This window comes from Lactuca serriola, chromosome 2, assembly GCF_051521515.1.
Source record: "Lactuca serriola cultivar US96UC23 chromosome 2, Lser_US96UC23_V15, whole genome shotgun sequence".
Taxonomy (NCBI): Eukaryota; Viridiplantae; Streptophyta; class Magnoliopsida; order Asterales; family Asteraceae; genus Lactuca; species Lactuca serriola.
This window is the reverse complement of record NC_136409.1, coordinates 214143105-214163036: the sequence shown is the minus strand read 5'-3', so window position 1 is coordinate 214163036 and position 19932 is coordinate 214143105. Positions and strand designations below refer to the sequence as shown.

Genomic DNA, 19932 nt, shown 5'->3' with positions numbered 1-19932 from the left:
TGAACCCCACCATCGGTCCCATAAACATACAATGAAACCCCCTTTCCCCTTTAACAACACACTACTCTATTATCTTACCCAAGTCAAAATCCAAAAACTGTTTGTCAGAAGAATCTTAGGGTTCCAATCAAAGAACCTGTAACTTCTTTAAATTGGAGAAATCGATCATGGATAAGCCTCCAGTAACCAAATTCCCTTTAATGTCAATCACTTCAAGACTCTTTAACCCCCAAATTTTATTAGGTAAGTCACCGGTGAGGGTTAATTCTATACTTCTGATTTCTACCCATCATATATGGGTTATATTGCAGGTTAGAAAACCCATATGAGATTGCAGCGATAGTGGCCGCTGTTGGTTGCAGCGGTGGTGATTGCTGGTGGTTGTAACGGAGGAGTACGAGAATTAGATGGCGGTGACGTCGATTTTGCTAACCCCCAAAGTAAAAAAGTACAGTCAATATGAATATGGAGATTAACCTTTAAGATGAAAACCACAACACAAAAACGGGGCTTAAAACTTGGATTTTTCAGTGTACCTAAGGACGAAGATCTTGGTAGCAGTTAGACCACTGATCTATTTTTTTCGGCACTCTGATCTCGTGGATGGTGGAGCTCGACAAAGGTGTTTGGGTTATTTTTTTTTGACAATGATGGTTGTTGTGTTGATTGATGGGTTTCCTTTTCTTCCATCTAATATGTGAGCATAGTGCTCGACTAGATGATGGAGAGGACCGACGCGTAAGAAAGGAAGAAGGGTGGAGTTGGGTTGTGAAGAAGATGATAGTGACGGATTGTGTTCTGGGAATTAAAACGAGAGAGAGAGAGAGAGAGAGAGAGAGAGAGAGAGAGAGAGAGAGAGAGAGAGAGAGAGAGAGAGATAGAGAGAGAGAGAGAGAGGTTGTTGGGGATAATTGCTTTCTTTTCTTTTTTATTTTTAAATTAAATTAGTATTTGAAAATTTATAAAAAATACAAAAAATAAAGTAAAATGGCATAACCGTCTTTTCAAGTTTTTTTGGACCAAAAATACGGAAAAATCTTGATTTTGGACCTTCTATGCAAGTCATAAAGTTTTTGGACCCCATCCAAAGTTTTTTGAATACCATAAGGACCAATCTCGCAGTTTTGTCTTTTATTAAAATAAAAAAGAAAGCTACAACATTTGGAAAAAAAATGGTTTGGAGCTTATCAACTTGGCATGCCATCATCGATGGTGTATGTCACATACGCCAAGCGGTGCCTTCACTACGTTTGGTCTAATCATGGACATTTACTTAGATATTTTGCTTATATCTATGTTTAGATATTGAAGGGTTTTAAACAAACAAGTATCACTGGTAAAATTCATGCAACCAATAGATCTTTGGAACGTTTGTTATTTCATGTTATTATTGGTAAGGCTATTCTTCATTCTTCATCAAGTGGATGCAAATTCTGTTTTTTTATTATCATTATAATGATATAATAGTTGAATGGCTAAAACAATAGAATCATATTTTGATAGACAACTTGAAACATAAGAACTTGACAGGAGAGGTAGTGAGCTCTCAAACATATGTAGATGATGATAGTGCGGATGAGGATCAAGTAATGAGAGATGTGGATGATAGCGACGGAGAAGCAGAATGAATGAAATTAATAAAAGCGAAGGAAGGATTCACACTTCATAGATTTTAAAGAATGTGTTTGTTGGGAAATTTAGGGCTTGTGATGGAGATCTGGATACCAACTTGGATCGTGATATCACTTTCCGAACTGATATTTCTACCATATGTCTGGGTTACAAGAAATTCAGTCTAGAATAATCTAAGTGGACACTTACGTTTCTAGGCACAAAAAACGTAAGCCAATATGCTAAAGGGTTCTGTGAATGTGTGATGAAAAACAAGAGCTAAAGAATGTCCCCCTCTTCTGTATAAAAAGAGTCGTTTATATATTAAACAAGATTAGGGTTTCATTAGGTTTGGGCCGTCATTGGTTGCTTTGGAAACAAGTAATATTAATCCGGATTAGAGTTACCATAATCACCCTCAAGAAATTAAGTTTCCCATTATGTTCCCACATGCAAAATTCGGTGAGGTTTATGGTATATAAAGCCAACAATTATAATATGCAACTTTTTGATTATTTATGAAATGAAGTTGGTAAAAGACTAAAAGAGCATAAACTTGTATTCCTAATAGCGAAACTGGACCAATAAAGAGTTTAAAAAGAAATCTAGATATTTTGTCTGGGTGGAAATAAAATAAACCAATATTTCTAATACTATTGACATTGTGTGTGATTTACTAACCGTCGGGATTTCTCCAATAATTTTAAAATCTATTTTTTCCTTTAGTGGTAAAATAATATATCTCTAGAGAACAACCCCCTCTTCGATCAAAGGAATTACATATTTGTTTGAAGGATTAATCGGATAACATGAAGCGATATATCATCATTTCACTTGAAGCAGAATCTGTCACCTCCACTCATTAAGCAAGACGAAAACGACAACGATCTAAAAATCAAGGACTTCACCTCTATCTACTGAGTAAGATAAAGACTACCATGACCTAATAAAGTCCAAATCTAAACAAATAAAACAAAGACGTAAAAACTTAGTTTATTTCTATATTTTCGCCTTTTGTATTTGATGATGTATTTTTCTTTCTATTTTACTTATAATAAATAGCGTGTTCGGTATAAAGCGTTTGAGAGATTCTAGCTTTTAGAGTTTGATAAAATGTTCCGTTTTGAACAGAAAATATTATTTGACACTACAAACTTTTATAGTTTACTTAAAAAAAACGCTCCAAATCCAAAAGCTACTCATGTAGCGTTTAACCTAACGATAAAAACTACAAACTAACCACCCAGTTCGTCGAACACATTCAAAATATAATAAAGTTAAATAGTAAATCATATTGAAAAAAAAAATCTAGAGATTACTCGTATCTCAGTAACTCAGTTTGAATGTTTGATGACTTGATCCATGTGCAGAAAAGCCCAATAACCCAATCAAGCAAATTATACACCGGATATAAAAACGCTTTAAACAACGTTCAAAAACCCTAATTCATCAAGAAACGAAGAAACGTTGTTTCCAAATCATCTTCGCGGCGGCCTCCTCCTCCTTGTCCGAAGATGAAGGTACCATCTCTTCAAACCTGATTTCATCACATCCATAATTATATATGCGTAGTTTTGTGACTGTACTTGTGATGATTTTTTTAGTTCAATATTGCAAATCCAACTACTGGATGCCAGAAGAAACTCGAAATTGACGATGACCAAAAGCTGTAAGCTCTTTTCTTATTTGTTATTTGTTTTTTAGACTCACTACAACTTCACAAATTGATATTTGAACTTATTTCTAGAGAATTGCTGGCATTGACTCCAGTAGTTCTGTTTTATTCGTAGCAATCCTGTTGAATGTTAACCCAGTTGTCTTATTCTTGCTGTAGATAGTTGTACTCGTTAATCTCTGCTTCTAGCTGTAGAAATGACAGATTCCTTGTTTAGCGTGCAAATAGATTTTGAGAACATGTCTAGTGATCCTTCAATCTAAAAAATGAAATCCCTTCTCTACATCGAACAATATCTCATTTTTTGATGATTTACCCTGATCATGTTAAACACATGCTCTCTTTATCCAAAAGAAATAGGAATTGCAGTTGGCTATCTTTTGTGTGCATTGATATTTCATTTTTTACAGTTCTTATTGATGTCTGGTTTTGAGCATTGATTTGGAATCCTAGCTGTTATTTCTGTTTTGTTTCCACTACATGTATTTGATAAAGCTGGACGTTTTTATGCCTTTTGTTCTTTCAAAAAAAAACTTGATTAGAGTGTTAAGTTTCTTGCATTCATTCTTTTTATACTTTGAAAGTTATTGTCTTTTGATCATTGAGATGATTAACACTTATTGCTTTAACAAAATTTTTACAGTCGTGCTTTTTATGACAAGAGGATCTCCCAGGAAGTCAATGGAGATGCACTTGGAGAGGTATATCCATCTATACTTTGTATTACTAAAATCTGATTAAACCAATAACTAGATATTCAACTTCTATACTCTTTTGATGAACAGGAGTTTAAGGGATACGTTTTCAAGATCATGGGAGGATGTGACAAACAAGGTTTCCCAATGAAGCAAGGAGTGCTGACTCCAGGGCGTGTTCGTCTTTTACTTGTCCGAGGTTGGTTTGTGTTAAAGTCTTTAACTTTATATACTTTAATCAATTTGCTTTGATATTAAGTAAATGACTTTTTTGCCCCTATCTAGGTACTCCTTGCTTCAGGGGGTATGGAAGGCGTAATGGTGAACGCAGGAGGAAGTCTGTGCGAGGGTGCATTGTGAGCCAAGATCTGTCTGTCTTGAATTTGGTGATTGTGAAGAAGGGTGACAATGACCTGCCCGGACTGACCGATGTTGAGAAGCCAAGGATGAGGGGACCCAAAAGAGCATCAAAGATCCGCAAGCTTTTCAATCTCTCAAAAGAAGATGATGTCAGGAAGTATGTCAACACCTATCGCAGAACCTTCACAAACAAAGCTGGTAAGCCTTTGATTTTTATGTCTCTTGCAAAAGGGTATATAGTAGAATGAATCATTGATTGGAGGGTGTAATGGTAATTTTTGATACATACAGGTAAGGAGGTGAGCAAGGCTCCTAAGATACAGAGGTTGGTGACACCACTTACACTTCAAAGGAAGAGGGCGAGAATTGCTGACAAGAAGAAGAGGATTGCAAAGGCCAAATCAGAGGCTGCAGATTACCAGAAGCTTCTTGCAAGCAGGCTCAAGGAGCAAAGGGAAAAGCGAAGTGAGAGTCTTGCTAAAAAGAGGTCCAGGCTTTCATCTGCTTCTAAGCCTTCCATTGCTGCATAAAGCATCTAGGTTTGGATTCTGTTTATGAGTGTTAGATCTTAATGGTTTTGCTGATAATGGATGAGATGTGTTAAGTTTTGGTACCATTTTATCATGTGGCCAAGTTTTCAGCTCAAGTTTTTAAGGCTAAGTTATTTTCTTTTATGTTATATTACATTAATGTACCATTTTTTTTATTATATGAAAATGACTGATAGGTTACTTGTTTTGACTTCTTTGTTCATATTGTCTCAATCATAGTTAGCTCAGATATGATACATGACTCCTTGGTGATGTTTTTCTTAGAGCTTGGCATCATAAACTTCTTTTGATAGATGAGATGTGAGATTGTTGTAACAATTCGAGTACATCTCTTTATGCATAGTCTAGATTCATTTGTACTTGTTTATGTGAGTTCATTTATAGACATCAGAGATTGTGCAAATTATTTGAGGTGTGTCTCATACTACTCTCTAAATTCAAACAAGCTTTCCAATTTATATGTAATAATACCAATTGCCCCCTCTTTATGTTTTTATTTAACACATTCATGAAAGTTAAAGCAATCATTTTATCCATTTCCAACAATCTTTTGATGAACCATAAACTCAAAATACAAGGTTTATTACTAATATTTGCTTTAATGAATATCTGTACCTGATTCTTTCATCATTTGATGAAGTAATTCGAGAATCTAAACCCCTCTCTTTCTCTATCCCCCAAGTTTATTTTTCTTTCTCTTTGACCTCTCAATCGAACACTCTGTAGTTTCTTTTATTCTTCACCATCGTAACATACATGCGCAAATGTTTTGATAAGTATGTAAGTATATTGTATGGAAAATCAGACTCATTGTTTGCCTTCCACACTATTTCTAAGTTCTAGAGAAGACAACACTTAGAAACTTGCTTACATGATGTAAGAAAATGTATGATTTGGTGGTGATGTTTTTTTAATTTTATTTATTATTATTATTATTTGACCGTTGTAATATCCTGGTTAGGTTACGTTTAAACCCGTCACACATTGTTGGACTATGCTACTCATAGGGTGTTACACTACTTAATTATGCAAAAAAAAAAAAAAAAAAAAAAATCAAATATAAGGTTAATGTTATGATATATATTGTACAACAAACTTGGTATCTTGCATTCAATTATGTGATTGAAGTGATAGAAGATGAGATGAACTAGTAATTCATTAAACTTTTAGCATCGATCATATCCCTCAAACATCCACAGCAAATCCCTTCAACTCGTACCTCTCTGTGCCCTAGCTGGAGTCCGGTTTTCCTTTTGGGTTGGTGGCTCTGCATTTCTTGTAGAAAGAGAAGCAGCTGGACCTTCTATCAACTGACAACTATTCCTCACCCTTGATTCCCCACCAGCAAGATAGCTCGTTAAAGCTCGTCTGACCCCACAACCACGGCTAGGAGGCTTGTTGCCATTGTTGGTCAAGAAAGGCGTTCTGTCTCCTCTTGCAGGGCTCACTAGCGGTGGTCCAGGTGAGAATTTCGGTGTCCCAAAACTAGGTCTATATGGTGACCCAGTGCTGCTCACGCTCACTGAAACCCTCTTGTGACTACTTGTGCTCACTCTAGATGATGCTCGATTATTCGACTGTTTAGACAAATCATCTACGTATAACAGATCGTCTATACGCGCCACTATGTTGTATGCTAAGCTCTCCAAAACCCTAGAATAGCTCTCCAGAATCGATTTTCCTACATCCTGAAATTAACCATGAAATCACAGAATCCCAATTTAAACATTTCTGAAATGGAAACAACAATCTTGAAGTAAATAAGTACCTTGTTACATTGAATCTTGGTGGTGTCTAGTGAGGTTTGAGTTAGACCAGGAAACCGGTGTTTCAAGGAAATCAAGAGGCTTTCTGCTCTTTCGGCGAGTAAATCCCGCTGTTTATTTCCATCGACCATTAAATCCTTCACCATATCCCATGATGTTTTAGCAGGTAAGGGTTTTTTACGCCATATGTACATTGCTGCTTCCACACGGTTTGCAATTTCTAGAACACCATGTTCAGATGAAAGATCAAGGCAATCTAACAAGCATTCTGATGAGAATTGCTCCGATGTTATATACTGATACATCACATCTCCTAGACAAGCTCTTCCATTCTAGAAACAACAACGTGTGTGTTAGAATTTTTGATAATAATGGATCTTAATTTTGTTTTGTATACCTTTGGAAGGGATTCCAGGTATGATTCGGGAACTTCCATTTCAGATAAAGAAACACTGTTGATTGACATGGCAGCTTTTAGAATCTGATTAGCGGATTCACGTTTGTAGTTTAATCGTTTTCGTGTAGCTTCTTGAAGACCATTAGCAGGGACACGTGGCACTGGTAGCCACCACTTGTCTTCTTGCCGCTTGCTAAAAGAGGGTTCTGGTGTCGTGATCCCCTTATCAACGTACCAGAACTCCGTGCTAGTGAAACTATCAAGTATTTCCTGTCATATATGAACATAAACAGTTAAAAATCAAACAATTTAATTAAATAATCAACACTAATGACTTCTTCTCGATCATTAAATAATCAAACACTAACCAAAAGCATGTTGTCTAGTTTGCGAAGAGCTGGGAGGTTGACAAAAATATCTGATCTTGGTCTGCAACTCATGATCTAATAATGTAGCATGATATGTTACTAATCTTGATGGATTTCGATTTTCAGACACAAGATTTGACTCGAGAAAGTCAAATCGATGATTGTTAATGGCGAATGAAAAATTACCTCGTGCCTACTTCCATCTGCTAATGTTTGCCAAGAGGGTTTAAATTCAACAATGTGATCACTAACACAAAGAAGACATTCCATCTCTCTTCGCCACATTTGTTTCTTATCAGAAGGCAAAGGTTCCAATCTCCATAACTGACCAAATGCAGTGGCTACATATAAACACAACACAAACCCATTTTTAATGAATTTGACATAAAATTTAATTAAAAAAGAAAAAAGCGACTATAATTACCACAAAGATTTGTTATGGCATTTGAGATGGCCAAAGCTGTGCAAACCCCTTTGCCACTTCCAGACATGTCTTCGCCAAGTAATAGTTTGCCAAATCTCTCTTTCATCATTTCCATTTCTATTGAATTTTACGAGATAAAACAGGATGTTGATAGATTAAAGAAGGGATATGAAAAGAAAATCGAATTGAATGGAATCAATAAAGTGATAAAGCTCGAAACTTTTTTCATAACATTTAAATTTTGAAGTTATTCCTAATTAATCCGCCCATTAAAATTCAAATAATGAAAAGAAAGACAAATTCGTAAATTTGAACCACGGAAGAGTCCTTTTCACCTGCTGAAGTTGAATTCTACATATTCCTTAAATTCTCATTTCTGGTTTTCTTGCAATGGCCAGAAAGAATTAATTCGAAGAAACCAGAAAGTACGACGTACCTGAAACTGTTGTGCTCATTTTCTTGGTTTTGGATTCACCTTCAAAATGGGTTTTTGTTTTCAATTTGTCTTTAAAAACATCGCATTTGCTAATCACTTGAGCCTGTCTAATAGGCCAACCAAGAGGAGCAGGGGAAGAACAAGATTCTTTAGAAGACGTGACTGAATTGCTCGAACTCGAACTTGTTGCTATGCTATTGAACGAATCAAATTCGTCCTTTTTTACACTGCTATCAACTGTTTCCATCTCAAGCTTCTCGAAACCCCAAATTGTCAGATCTTTTTTTTTTACCTTTTCCACCTTGAAGATAATAACCCAGACGACACTTTTAGTACTCTGCTTCTTTATTCATGCCATGGCAAATATCCGATAATCCGAATGCGAGATAAATAACCTATGTGGATGGATTACTGTGGGCTTCGATTTAACTTCCAAAATTATAAAGGAAAAGGCTAAATGTTTATTTGAAAAAGACAGGATTCAGGAAAAGAGATGTGATGAAATTTGATTTAAAGAAAGAAGAAAAAGCAGGCAAAAGCGTGATGCGAAGGGCGCTCTGCGGTTGATTCAAAATAATGATAACGTGAAGGACAAAGGATATAGCCGTAGGGAAGAGGAGTAGGTTGAAAAATTCAACACTAGAGACTGTTACCTTTGGTGGTTTGAATAAAGGACAATTTACTTTTCTTCTGTCCTATTTTTCTACCTCTTTTATGTCTAAAATTTAAAATTGAGTTCTTTCTTTAATGACATTGGATGAGATCAATATAATGACAATGGATGAGTTTAGGTCTTATTCGTTTTTATAATAAGAAGTTTTAAATAACATGCAATTTAGTTTTGCAACATTTTAAATAGCGTTATCTCTTGTGTATTTTATCATAATAATAAAGTCGACTTTATTTTTTTTATAGACCTGTACCTAAGTTGCAAAGACATTGGTACTCTAATATAGATCCGTGATATAAATATTGGGATTCGAGAACTTTAAAATACTTAAAAAAACATTTTGTTTTTAAATTTATCAATTCTTCTATATTTCAAATTTTACGTTTATATTTTTGTTTTATATATATATATATATATATATATATATATATATATATATATATATATATATATATATATATATATAACATCATCCAAAGGGGTTTCCTTTCAAGTTTTCATAAGAAAAGTGATTCATAAGGTAATGAATTTTTTATTTTGTTCAGTTTTTTTACATAATATATCATTTAACTAGTTGAAGTTATTCAATTACCATTGTAAACGGCTAATATAGGTTACAAAGGTAAAACAATTTCAATAAGTTGGATAATATATTATATAAAAAAATAACCAAATAGAAACAAAATCAAGAGTTCATTATTCTCATAAATGGGCATTGTGGTTTTCTAGATTCTAGATTTAGTCTCTAACTTTTTTGATTCGGTGGAATATACATGTGGTTTCATTTTCTATCGTGGTTGGTTACTAACATATATCATCGAGGGATTTTTAGACTCAGAGAGAGAGAGAGAGAGAGAGAGAGAGAGAGAGAGAGAGAGAGAGAGAGAGAGAGAGAGAGAGAGAGAGAGAGAGAGAGAGAGAGAGAGAGAGAGACAAGCTGTAACGTCCCAAAAATACTAGTAAAATTTTTATTTTTAAACCACCCAAATACCGTATATTTATTTGTTCAAAAGCCAGCCACTGTATAATGTATTCTCAAACATCAGAATAAATAAAAAATAGATAATACGAAAATAAACTCTAGTGGATGCAATGTGATCAAGCCAATCCATTCCCTTTGGAACTAAAGTACATGAAACATTTAAACACAAAATCGTAAACACAATGTTTAATGAGTTTCCCAAAATACCACATACCATACATAACCATAAGCATTCAACATGTCTTGTTTCAGCCATTAGGTCTATTTCATCCTAAGCGAAATGCTATGGGCCAACTTATAGACTTACAATCACTCCTACAATGACCTATTTAAGCCAATGAGCCTATTTCATCCCAAGTTAAAGCTACATGGAAAATTCGTAGTCTCACAACACTCTTGCAACTGTCATGGCCTTCCCCATAGACTTTCATGCAAACATAACAACAAGAGTCACAAAGACAACAAGCACATCCGACAGTTAGTATCCTACATGGTATAGTGAGAAGATTCACGTCACAAATGTAGTCAACAACTAATAAGCTCACACAGTCGAAGAGCGGGTGCTACACACGTCCTAATGAATCATACAAGGTAAACCCTTAGTCTACTTTCTAAAACTAGCAATATTACTAAAAGTCAACCAATTTAAAAAGTCAACGATCAAAGTCAACCCTAGTTAACCTCCACGTTGTAGCCACCCATTAGCTACGTCATGGCAGCTTCACGACAAAACAGTCGCGACCAGACCAGCTACCACGTCGTGGCAAGCAAGCCACCACGCCATGGCAACTACATAAAGACAACTTAATGGATTAAGCTCTAAATCTGTTAATCCTTTAGTTCCAACTTTCCAAGATGCTTCTTGGGACCTTAATGGTCCATAAAAACCCAAACTTTATGGACACGCATGATCCATGCATGTCCTTCACTTAACTAGGTCAAAATATGAAAAAAAATGACTTAAACCACATGCATGACTCTAAAAACTCAACCAACTTCTAGATCTAGAAAGTATTAAGCTCAAGGGACCTTTATGAGTCATAAAGTTTCAAACTTTATCTCATTGAACCACTCAAATCACAACTATAAACCCAAATATACATAGAATCCAAGATCAACTAAGAAAGAACCAAAAAGATCAAGTCTTGAAGTCTTACAAATGGTCCGTAGAGTGATCCCAAATATAGAGATGAGTTGCTTGTTTGATCCTAACACTATAATCTTGTTCTTCTTCCTTGAAAGTGCATCGAAAACACCAAAATAAGCTCAAAGCTTGCAAAGAGGGTAAGGTTGATCAATAATACTTTTGAAGGTGATGGAGGCTGAGGGTGGAGGAAACCATAGCCATCACATCCTTTAAAATAGGGCATTGATCCTGAAAATTAAGGTTTTACACATCCAACGTCACCACGTCACGACCATTGTATGAGCACGATGTGGTGTCTGAATGAAACACACGTTTCATGAAGAAATGCCACGTCGTGGTTAACCAGTTTTATCAAAATTAACAGTTGAAACTCATATCTAAAACTGGCGTTACACAAGCATTTTATTGTTTATCGCTACTGGCAGAGAAAAAAATGATCATGGTGAGTGAAAAGCTAATGGTGGTGTGTAACATCCCAAAAACCATAGAAATTTTAAATTTTCAAAAACAACCCATTTCATCCATAAAGTGTTTACAAATCCAATGTTTCAAAAGTATTATCCGAAATCAAAGTTTTTCCTAAACCCAAAATCATAAAAACAGGAAGATGTGCACGATCACACCTTCGCCTTGCCATTGTCATCTGAAGTATGTGAAACAATAAACTGAAATTGTAAGACAAAGCTCAGTGAGTTCCCTTAAAGTAACAACTCACACAAACATATTACAACATATACTCGGTCCACAACTAACATACTGGATTACCCTCTGAGTCCACAGTATGCGTCTGGCTTGCCTTTCAGGCCCCTAAATCATATCTGGCTTCCTCCTGAGCCCACGACATGACTCTGGCTTGCCCTTCAGGCCCCCATATCATGTCTGGCTTGCTCCCGAGCCCACATCATAAGTCTGACTTGCCCTTGAGGCCCACAACTATTGTATGGCTTTCTCCCGGGTTTGTTGGCTACCGCGTAAAGCAGTACTACCTCAACCTAACCATACTACGTCGACATATACATAACATATAACATATATCCAATAAACAGATAAACATATAACCAGTCAACAGACAAACAGGCATATCTATAGCTCACTAACTTATAGAAACTTCCTATATACCGGATACAGATCTAACAGATCACTACAGTATAGCAACATACTAATTACCAACAATCCAAGGAATGTACGACCTTATATAGTCATAGGTGAGATAGACACCCATACAGGTAATCCTACTCTAGAGCCACAACCAAACAAGGAACATGAAAGAAAGACTAGATCAAGAGTCCTCCATCTATCCTACATGATTACATACAATCCCTAAGACATCCCTATACTAACAGGTAACCAAAACTAGTGGGCCGACATTGGTGCTTTCGACCCACAGGTACAATGAGGTCAAACTCACCATAATCGAAAAACCTTGAAAGATTGTGATATGCTCCCTTCTGTACGGCTTGCTCTAGCGAATCCACTAACACCAGAACTAGATAAAAGATTAATCAATAGCCCAAAATCCTCAAGTTTGACCCAAGGTCAAACTTTGTCAAAAAGGCAACGGTCAACAGAAGTCAACAAAGGCAGTTGAGTACGCCCATTATACGCATCCTAATCCCACTCCTTCATCAAGCACTTAATCCCTTAAGGACTTTTCACCTAAACTCATATCTAGCCTCAAAACATTGTCTTAAGATATAAAGTTTCCACCTTTATGACTTTCCATGGCTAAGGAAGGTCTAAAAGCTAAAACCCTAACTTATTAATCCATTAAGACATCACAACTATCGCATGCAAGGGATAGAAGAACAAATATCACATTTTTATGGTTCTTAATAGCTCCATAATGGATAAAGTTTCCAACTTAATCCATTAGATTGGTCCCAACAAACAAGATCTAGTCTTTAAGTATCAAAGGAACCAAAAATGCATCTTTTTCAACTTAATTCATTCAGTCCAAGCCTCCAACCTTCATATTTGAATCAATATGATGTTTAAATGGATAAAGTTTCCAACTTTATCCATAACAAGGTTACAAACTTTCAAGATCTAAACTTTATGCACTTAAAGTGACCAAAAGCTCATGTGACATCCCCAATTTCACGGCCAGAAAAGACCGATTTGTTTATGCTTTGTTTTAAAAATTAGAGTAATATTTCAAAGAAACGGTTGCAGAATTTGTTCCCAAAACAAAATATGATAAGAATTTATCAAATCATTTCTTACAGAAATGTATTTTCATTATATAACAAAATCTTGGGATGTCATGTTCCGATACAGACACATAAGCATAAACAGAACATACATTCATTTACACTAGTGATTTACATCTCCTTTAATCTCTCAGTGAAATATGTCTTCATATTGATACCTGTGATACAAAGAAAACTGAGTGGGTCAGGCTTGGGAGCCTAGTGAGCATATAGGGTTTTCGACCCACAATAATATAATTATTATATTCAACCATCGAACAATCAACCCAATTACCCATCCTCATTATCTTCTTTATTTCTTAGGATTTACCCTAAGAATTCAACTACCCGTCATTCATTCATTCCTAAGGATTGACCTAAGGAAGTTGGCACAAAATTTATTGCTACATAAGGCCCATCTACCAACATCATCCTTTAAGCGCCTCTGCCAAGATTACGCCATACACTATGAGGCGCGACTGCCAGGTTTATGACATTCTCTTTTAGGCGCATCTGCCGACATTATCCTATAAGCGCATCTGCGAAGATTATCCTATAAGCGCATCTCCTGGTATTATGACATTCTCTATTTGGTGCATCTACCAATATTATTCTTAAGCGCATCTGCTAGTATTATGACATTCTCTAATTGGTGCATCTACCAATATTATTTTTAAGCTCATCTACTAGTATTATGACATTCTGTAATTGGTCCATCTGTCAATATCATTCTTAATCATCTTACATACCTCATCATTCCCTCATCATTTTATCACATACCAACTATCTCATCTACCCATGTTCTACCCAACATATTAGTAGATATAAAATGCATATACAGTTTAACTCATTTAAAAACCATATAAAACATCCATTCCACACTTATCTCAAATAAACAACAATATATAAACACATAGCATGTATTTCATAGCAAATACTTCATATTTATGTATTAAAAGAGAGTGACTACACTCTCACCCAAAACATATACTTAATACATTCAGACAATACTTGTATTAAAGTTTTGTTTATGAAAGGGACTATACACTCACTCCAAATAAACAACGATATATATACACATAACACGTATTTCAAAGAAAATACTTCATATTTATGTGTTAGAAGAAAGTAACCAAACACTCACTTGATCAGAAGATGATCGGACAGCACTACGGCTTGTAGAAGTAGTATTCTTGGGTAGATTTGGAAGATCTTCACAAAAATTGGCTTCTCGCGGGCAGAGCTTCGGCTCGGGAATCGCACTTCTCGGGATCTTCGGTGCTTCGGGAGTTGATTCGGGTCTTGGGAATGATACCGGGGCTTCAAGATATTTCTTGCACGAAAATCGAGGTGAAACAGGAGAGAGAGGAGAAAATTTGAGCAAGGAACTCGACTGCCCTCGTACCCTTTATATAGGGGCTGATTCTTTGAATTACGTTGGGCGTAATGTGGATAAGGCCGGTGACTCCCCCCCCCCCCCAATCAACCCAATTACCCATCCTCATTATCTTCTTTATTTCTTAGGATTTACCCTAAGAATTCAACTACCCGTCATTCATTCATTCCTAAGGATTGACCTAAGGAAGTTGGCACAAAATTTATTGCTACATAAGGCCCATCTACCAACATCATCCTTTAAGCGCCTCTGCCAAGATTACGCCATACACTATGAGGCGCGACTGCCAGGTTTATGACATTCTCTTTTAGGCGCATCTACCGACATTATCCTATAAGCGCATCTGCGAAGATTATCCTATAAGCGCATCTGCTGGTATTATGACATTCTCTATTTGGTGCATCTACCAATATTATTCTTAAGCGCATCTGCTAGTATTATGACATTCTCTAATTGGTGCATCTACCAATATTATTTTTAAGCTCATCTGCTAGTATTATGACATTCTGTAATTGGTCCATCTGTCAATATCATTCTTAATCATCTTACATACCTCATCATTCCCTCATCATTTTATCACATACCAACTATCTCATCTACCCATGTTCTACCCAACATATTAGTAGATATAAAATGCATATACAGTTTAACTCATTTAAAAACCATATAAAACATCCATTCCACACTTATCTCAAATAAACAACAGTATATAAACACATAGCATGTATTTCATAGCAAATACTTCATATTTATGTATTAAAAGAGAGTGACTACACTCTCACCCAAAACATATACTTAATACATTCAGACAATACTTGTATTAAAGTTTTGTTTATGAAAGGGATTATACACTCACTCCAAAGAAACAACGATATATATACACATAACACGTATTTCAAAGCAAATACTTCATATTTATGTGTTAGAAGAAAGTAACCAAACACTCACTTGATCAGAAGATGATCGGACAGCACTACGGCTTGTAGAAGTAGTATTCTTGGGTAGATTTAGAAGATCTTCACAAAAATTGGCTTCTCGCGGGCAAAGCTTCGGCTCGGGAATCGCACTTCTCGGGATCTTCGGTGCTTCGGGAGTTGATTCGGGTCTTGGGAATGATATCGGGGCTTCAAGATATTTCTCGCACGAAAATCGAGGTGAAACGGGAGAGAGAGGAGAAAATTTGAGCAAGGAACTCGGCTGCCCTCGTACCCTTTATATAGGGGCTAATTCTTTGAATTACGTTGGGCGTAATGTGGATAAGGCCGGTGACTCCCCCCCCCCCCCCCCTTTGGATAATATCCGAATTTATATTTAAATTAAATACTTTAATTATTTAATAAACTTCAAAAATTCATATATTCCTCATACAAGCTCCGTTTTCGACGTTCTTTATATCCCCGGGTAGGTGAGACTACGGTCTACAGCTTTCGTTTAGACTCCGTTGACTAATTTTGAATTTATTTTTATTATATTATTTTAGTAGGCCGGGACAGGAAAACTCCGTTATAAATTCATAACTTCTTCATCCGACGTCCGTTTTCGTCTGTCTTTGTACCGTTGAACTACTATCAACAAGATCTTCGATTCTCGTTTAGATTGTTTCGACTAAAACCGCTCGATCTCAAATCGAGTATTCGAGCTGCATACCGCTGAGTCGAAACTTAGAAAAATCATAACTTCCTCATACGAAGTCAGATTTGGACGTTCTTTTTATGCACGCTCATGGTTTAACAAACTCTACGAATTTTTTTAGATCGCTAAGTCTAACTATCACTCTAATGTAAATTCACTTTTTACATCATTCAACGTCGTACCAGTTCTGTCGCGAAACTTCGACAGGTCATAACTTCTTCGTTATAACTCGGATTTCGACATTCTTTATATGTACGGAATCCTTGTAACATATACTAATACTTAGTCAAGATTATTCCTTCAAAATAATCTTCCATTAAAAAGTCATTTTTGACGCCTATTGTCCTTAAATTGACTAGCCCTAATCTACGGGCGTTACAACTCATAACACCCAAAACTAGCTAGATCTAACAATTTCATCAAGATTCAAATTTTATACCTCCAGAAGAAAGATCAAGGTGAACAAGGTTTGGATCTACAAGCTTCAATGCAACAAATGTTTCATCAATGAGTTCCTTCTTCTCCAAGGTGCACCATGAACACTCCCAAATAACTTAAAACACCTTATTTTTGCTCACAAGGCTCAAACTAGGGTTAGGGTTTCAAGAGAGGGTGTTGGAGAGGAGACAGTAGTACCTGTTCCTGGTACGTAAAATTTATCAAAGTACTTTACAGTTTTAGCCTTGGACTCGGCGAGTTGTAGGCCCGACTCGCCGAGTAGAGACAGGTTTGGGGGGGGGGGCACGTTTAAGTTGGCGACTCGACGAGTCCCCGCTGTCTGATGAAACCCTAAATTTCAAGGGTTTGCACCCTATTTAAACCTTCTTATCCGCCCCCAAGCTCGCCCCCTTCACCCTCAGAGCTTTCTTTTACGTTGAAGCCTTGTTCCTTGTGAGTTTGAAGCATTTTGGTGTGGTTTCTTGAAGATTTGGAGAGGGAAGAAGAGTAGATCAAGAAGAGAAGAAGAAGGCCAGGCATCCTTGTGTTATCTCAGTGATTTTCTTGAGGTATAACCCGACTTCCCTCTGTTTTCATGCTTATAGTCCCTTAAAACTCCATGAAAGACCTTCTTGAGCTTTTCCCCAAGCTTGATTGTGCATTATGGTCTGTAATAAGTTGTTTAGCCTCGAGATCTAGGCATGATTGAGCTCCAGGAGCTTGGATCTACTGCCTTTATGCAGCCATATTGCATGAAAGCCCTAGATCTACTTTACACGTAAAACCTTCATTGGTGTTTATTTACACGTAAAGTTGGAAACTTTACGTGTTAACCAGGCCCTAGAAACCTAGATCTATGTATGGTATGAGCTGGATTCAAGCAGAATCGCGTATATGGTATTTGCATGTGACAGACTCGGCGAGTCGTTCATCTGACTCGGCGAGTCGAGTCGCGAGTCCCCATGTTTTCCCCCTTTTTCGTGTTGCGGGTTGGAGTAGTGAGTCATGGGGTGTGACTCAGTGGGTCGAAAGCCAGACTCACTCATGAAGTAACTCGGCGAGTCAATGCCATGACTCGGCGAGTTCAAGGCAATCTTCTTACCTCAAGAACAACTCGGCGATTTGTTCATACAACTCGGCGAGTCACAGCATAGAGTGTTCTTCGGATGAAGATGAACTCGGCGAGTTGTTCATACAACTCGGCGAGTAGGATGAAGGACTTTTGGCCTTGGGTTTAGAAGGAAAACTCGTCGAGTCAACGCCTAACTCGACGAGTAGAGACGGGTTTATGGTCAGACAAAGGGACGGGACTCGGCGAGTTGGCAATCCAACTCGGCGAGTCAGGTCAACTGGCAGTTGACTTTGACTTTGACTCTTGGTTGGTTAGGGGTAAATGGTCATTTTACCCTGAGGTCGGTTAGCAGTATTTGACTAAGTGTTTTGTGGGAATTATTAGCCGGAGGATTTCCGGAGCAGCAGCAGCAGCAGAAGACAGTTAGTTCTCACACCGATTAGCAGTTACTTTGAGGTGAGTTACCTTCCAGTAGCGGTGGGTCTACGGCCACAATGCCGACCCACCAGTAGGAGTTGTATGATAGATGATTGTCTCTGTGATATTCATCTAAGGTTGCTACTACATGTGATATGTTTATGTGCTAGTATGATATGATGCTATGTGCTAGTGACAGTAGGGGGAGATAGTCCCCAAAGTACCGGTCGATAGGGCCGAAGGGGCGGTCGTGCCCAGCCATGCTAGATAGATTATGTGATATGTGTTATGTGGTAGTAGTAGGGGTGAAATAGTCCCCAGTACCCGGTCGAGAGGACCGAAGGGGAGGCAAGCTCCCAGACATATTGATCAGTATCCGATCGAGAGGACCGAAGGGGAGACCAGCACCCAGATATGCTAGTCAACGTCCGGTCGAGAGGACCGAAGGGGAGGCAAGCTCCCAGATATACTGGTCAGTATCCGGTCGAGAGGACCGAAGGGGTAGGTTGGGCACCCAGATATGCTTGACAATATTTGTATGTTATGCGATTGTATGGTATGTGGTATGTTGGGGGAAACTCACTAAGCTTCATGCTTACAGTTTTCAGTTTTGATTTCAGGTACCTCTTCTTTGAAGGGGAAGGAGCTGGCGCGGTAGCGGCCCATCACACACACGCCTTGTATTCCGCACTATGAGATCCTCTTGGGAATTTGTACTCTGACTTTTTATTATGTTTTTTTATGAAATGTTTTTTCAAGACATACGATAACTTTATTAAATGATATGATCAGTGAACAATTTATTCTTAAGGTTCGCTAAGGATATGTTTTAAAAATGAAATTTTTGGCTCGTATTTTTGGGATGTTACAAGTTGGTATCAGAGCCCTGGTTTGAGGGATTCAGACACGCCTTCGGGGGTGTCTGGACTCAAATCGAGGGATTAAAAGGTTTTAAAGAAGAAAATGTTTTCTAAAAGTTTAAGTAAAGAGTTTTAAGAAGGAACGAAGTGTGTGATGTGCGCGACCGGCCGAGCTCAAGTAAGCATTCCCTAAAGTACCCATATAATCTTATGTTATGTTTATCAGTTTCAGTAGAACAACATGCTAGAATAAGACTAAGGATCTAGGAGTGATGCCTTATGTGCCTGCTTTATGTGCTTCAGTGTATGAGAACTACATGCTAGAATTGAGTGGACAGCAGTAGGATAGCCTGTTAGGTTATGCCTGATAGTATGAGCTTAGCATTGTATGCTAGTTCAGTTTCTCTCTACGAGAACGGATTTGCTTGAGATTGTTCCCTTTTTGTCTGAATGTTGCTTGCTTTGTGCTTTGTGGGTTTCTGAGTGATGGAAGTTAGCCATTGGGTGGATACGTCACGTCACATGTGATCAGGGTTGAATAATCTTAGAGTGTTGGATTTGGACCTATTGCGCAACTCTCGTTTGAGTCTAACCGTTATAGGGACGAGTCTGTTACTCGAAGTATTATCTGAGCCTCATCGCATGTGATGGTGTTCAGGTAATGGCTAACTGGCATTACAAGGAGGCCTTCAACAGCTGAGGACCGGATAGGGTGGAGTTAGAGGTTTCCCTAGGGCAAGCCTAGGATGAGTATAGCAGTGGTTAGCGGCAAGGAAAGGGACCAGGTGGAGTCAAGGCAGTCCTTGGAGAAGGTACGGATAGATGTGGAAGGTAGTATGGGCCCGT

The 19932-nt window shown here is 37.5% G+C and overlaps 2 protein-coding genes across 2 annotated transcripts; one reads left to right on the top strand and one right to left on the bottom strand.

The window, feature by feature from the left end:
• The first annotated feature begins 2979 nt into the window (after positions 1-2979).
• LOC145088457 (small ribosomal subunit protein eS6-like) lies at positions 2980-5082 on the top strand. The gene is made up of 6 exons (XM_079026815.1): positions 2980-3131; positions 3216-3280; positions 3930-3987; positions 4072-4180; positions 4267-4539; positions 4633-5082. The coding sequence occupies exons 1-6, from the start codon at positions 3126-3128 to the stop codon at positions 4869-4871; spliced, it is 750 nt and encodes a 249-aa protein (XP_078882941.1). The 5' UTR covers positions 2980-3125; the 3' UTR covers positions 4872-5082.
• Positions 5083-5929: 847 nt separating this feature from the next.
• LOC145088455 (rop guanine nucleotide exchange factor 7-like) lies at positions 5930-8872 on the bottom strand. Its single transcript, XM_079026813.1, has 7 exons — positions 8284-8872; positions 7848-7964; positions 7610-7764; positions 7424-7498; positions 7056-7325; positions 6661-6990; positions 5930-6580 (listed from the first exon to the last, which is right to left on the bottom strand). The coding sequence occupies exons 1-7, from the start codon at positions 8528-8530 to the stop codon at positions 6101-6103; spliced, it is 1674 nt and encodes a 557-aa protein (XP_078882939.1). The 5' UTR covers positions 8531-8872; the 3' UTR covers positions 5930-6100.
• Between the last annotated feature and the right edge of the window lie 11060 nt (positions 8873-19932).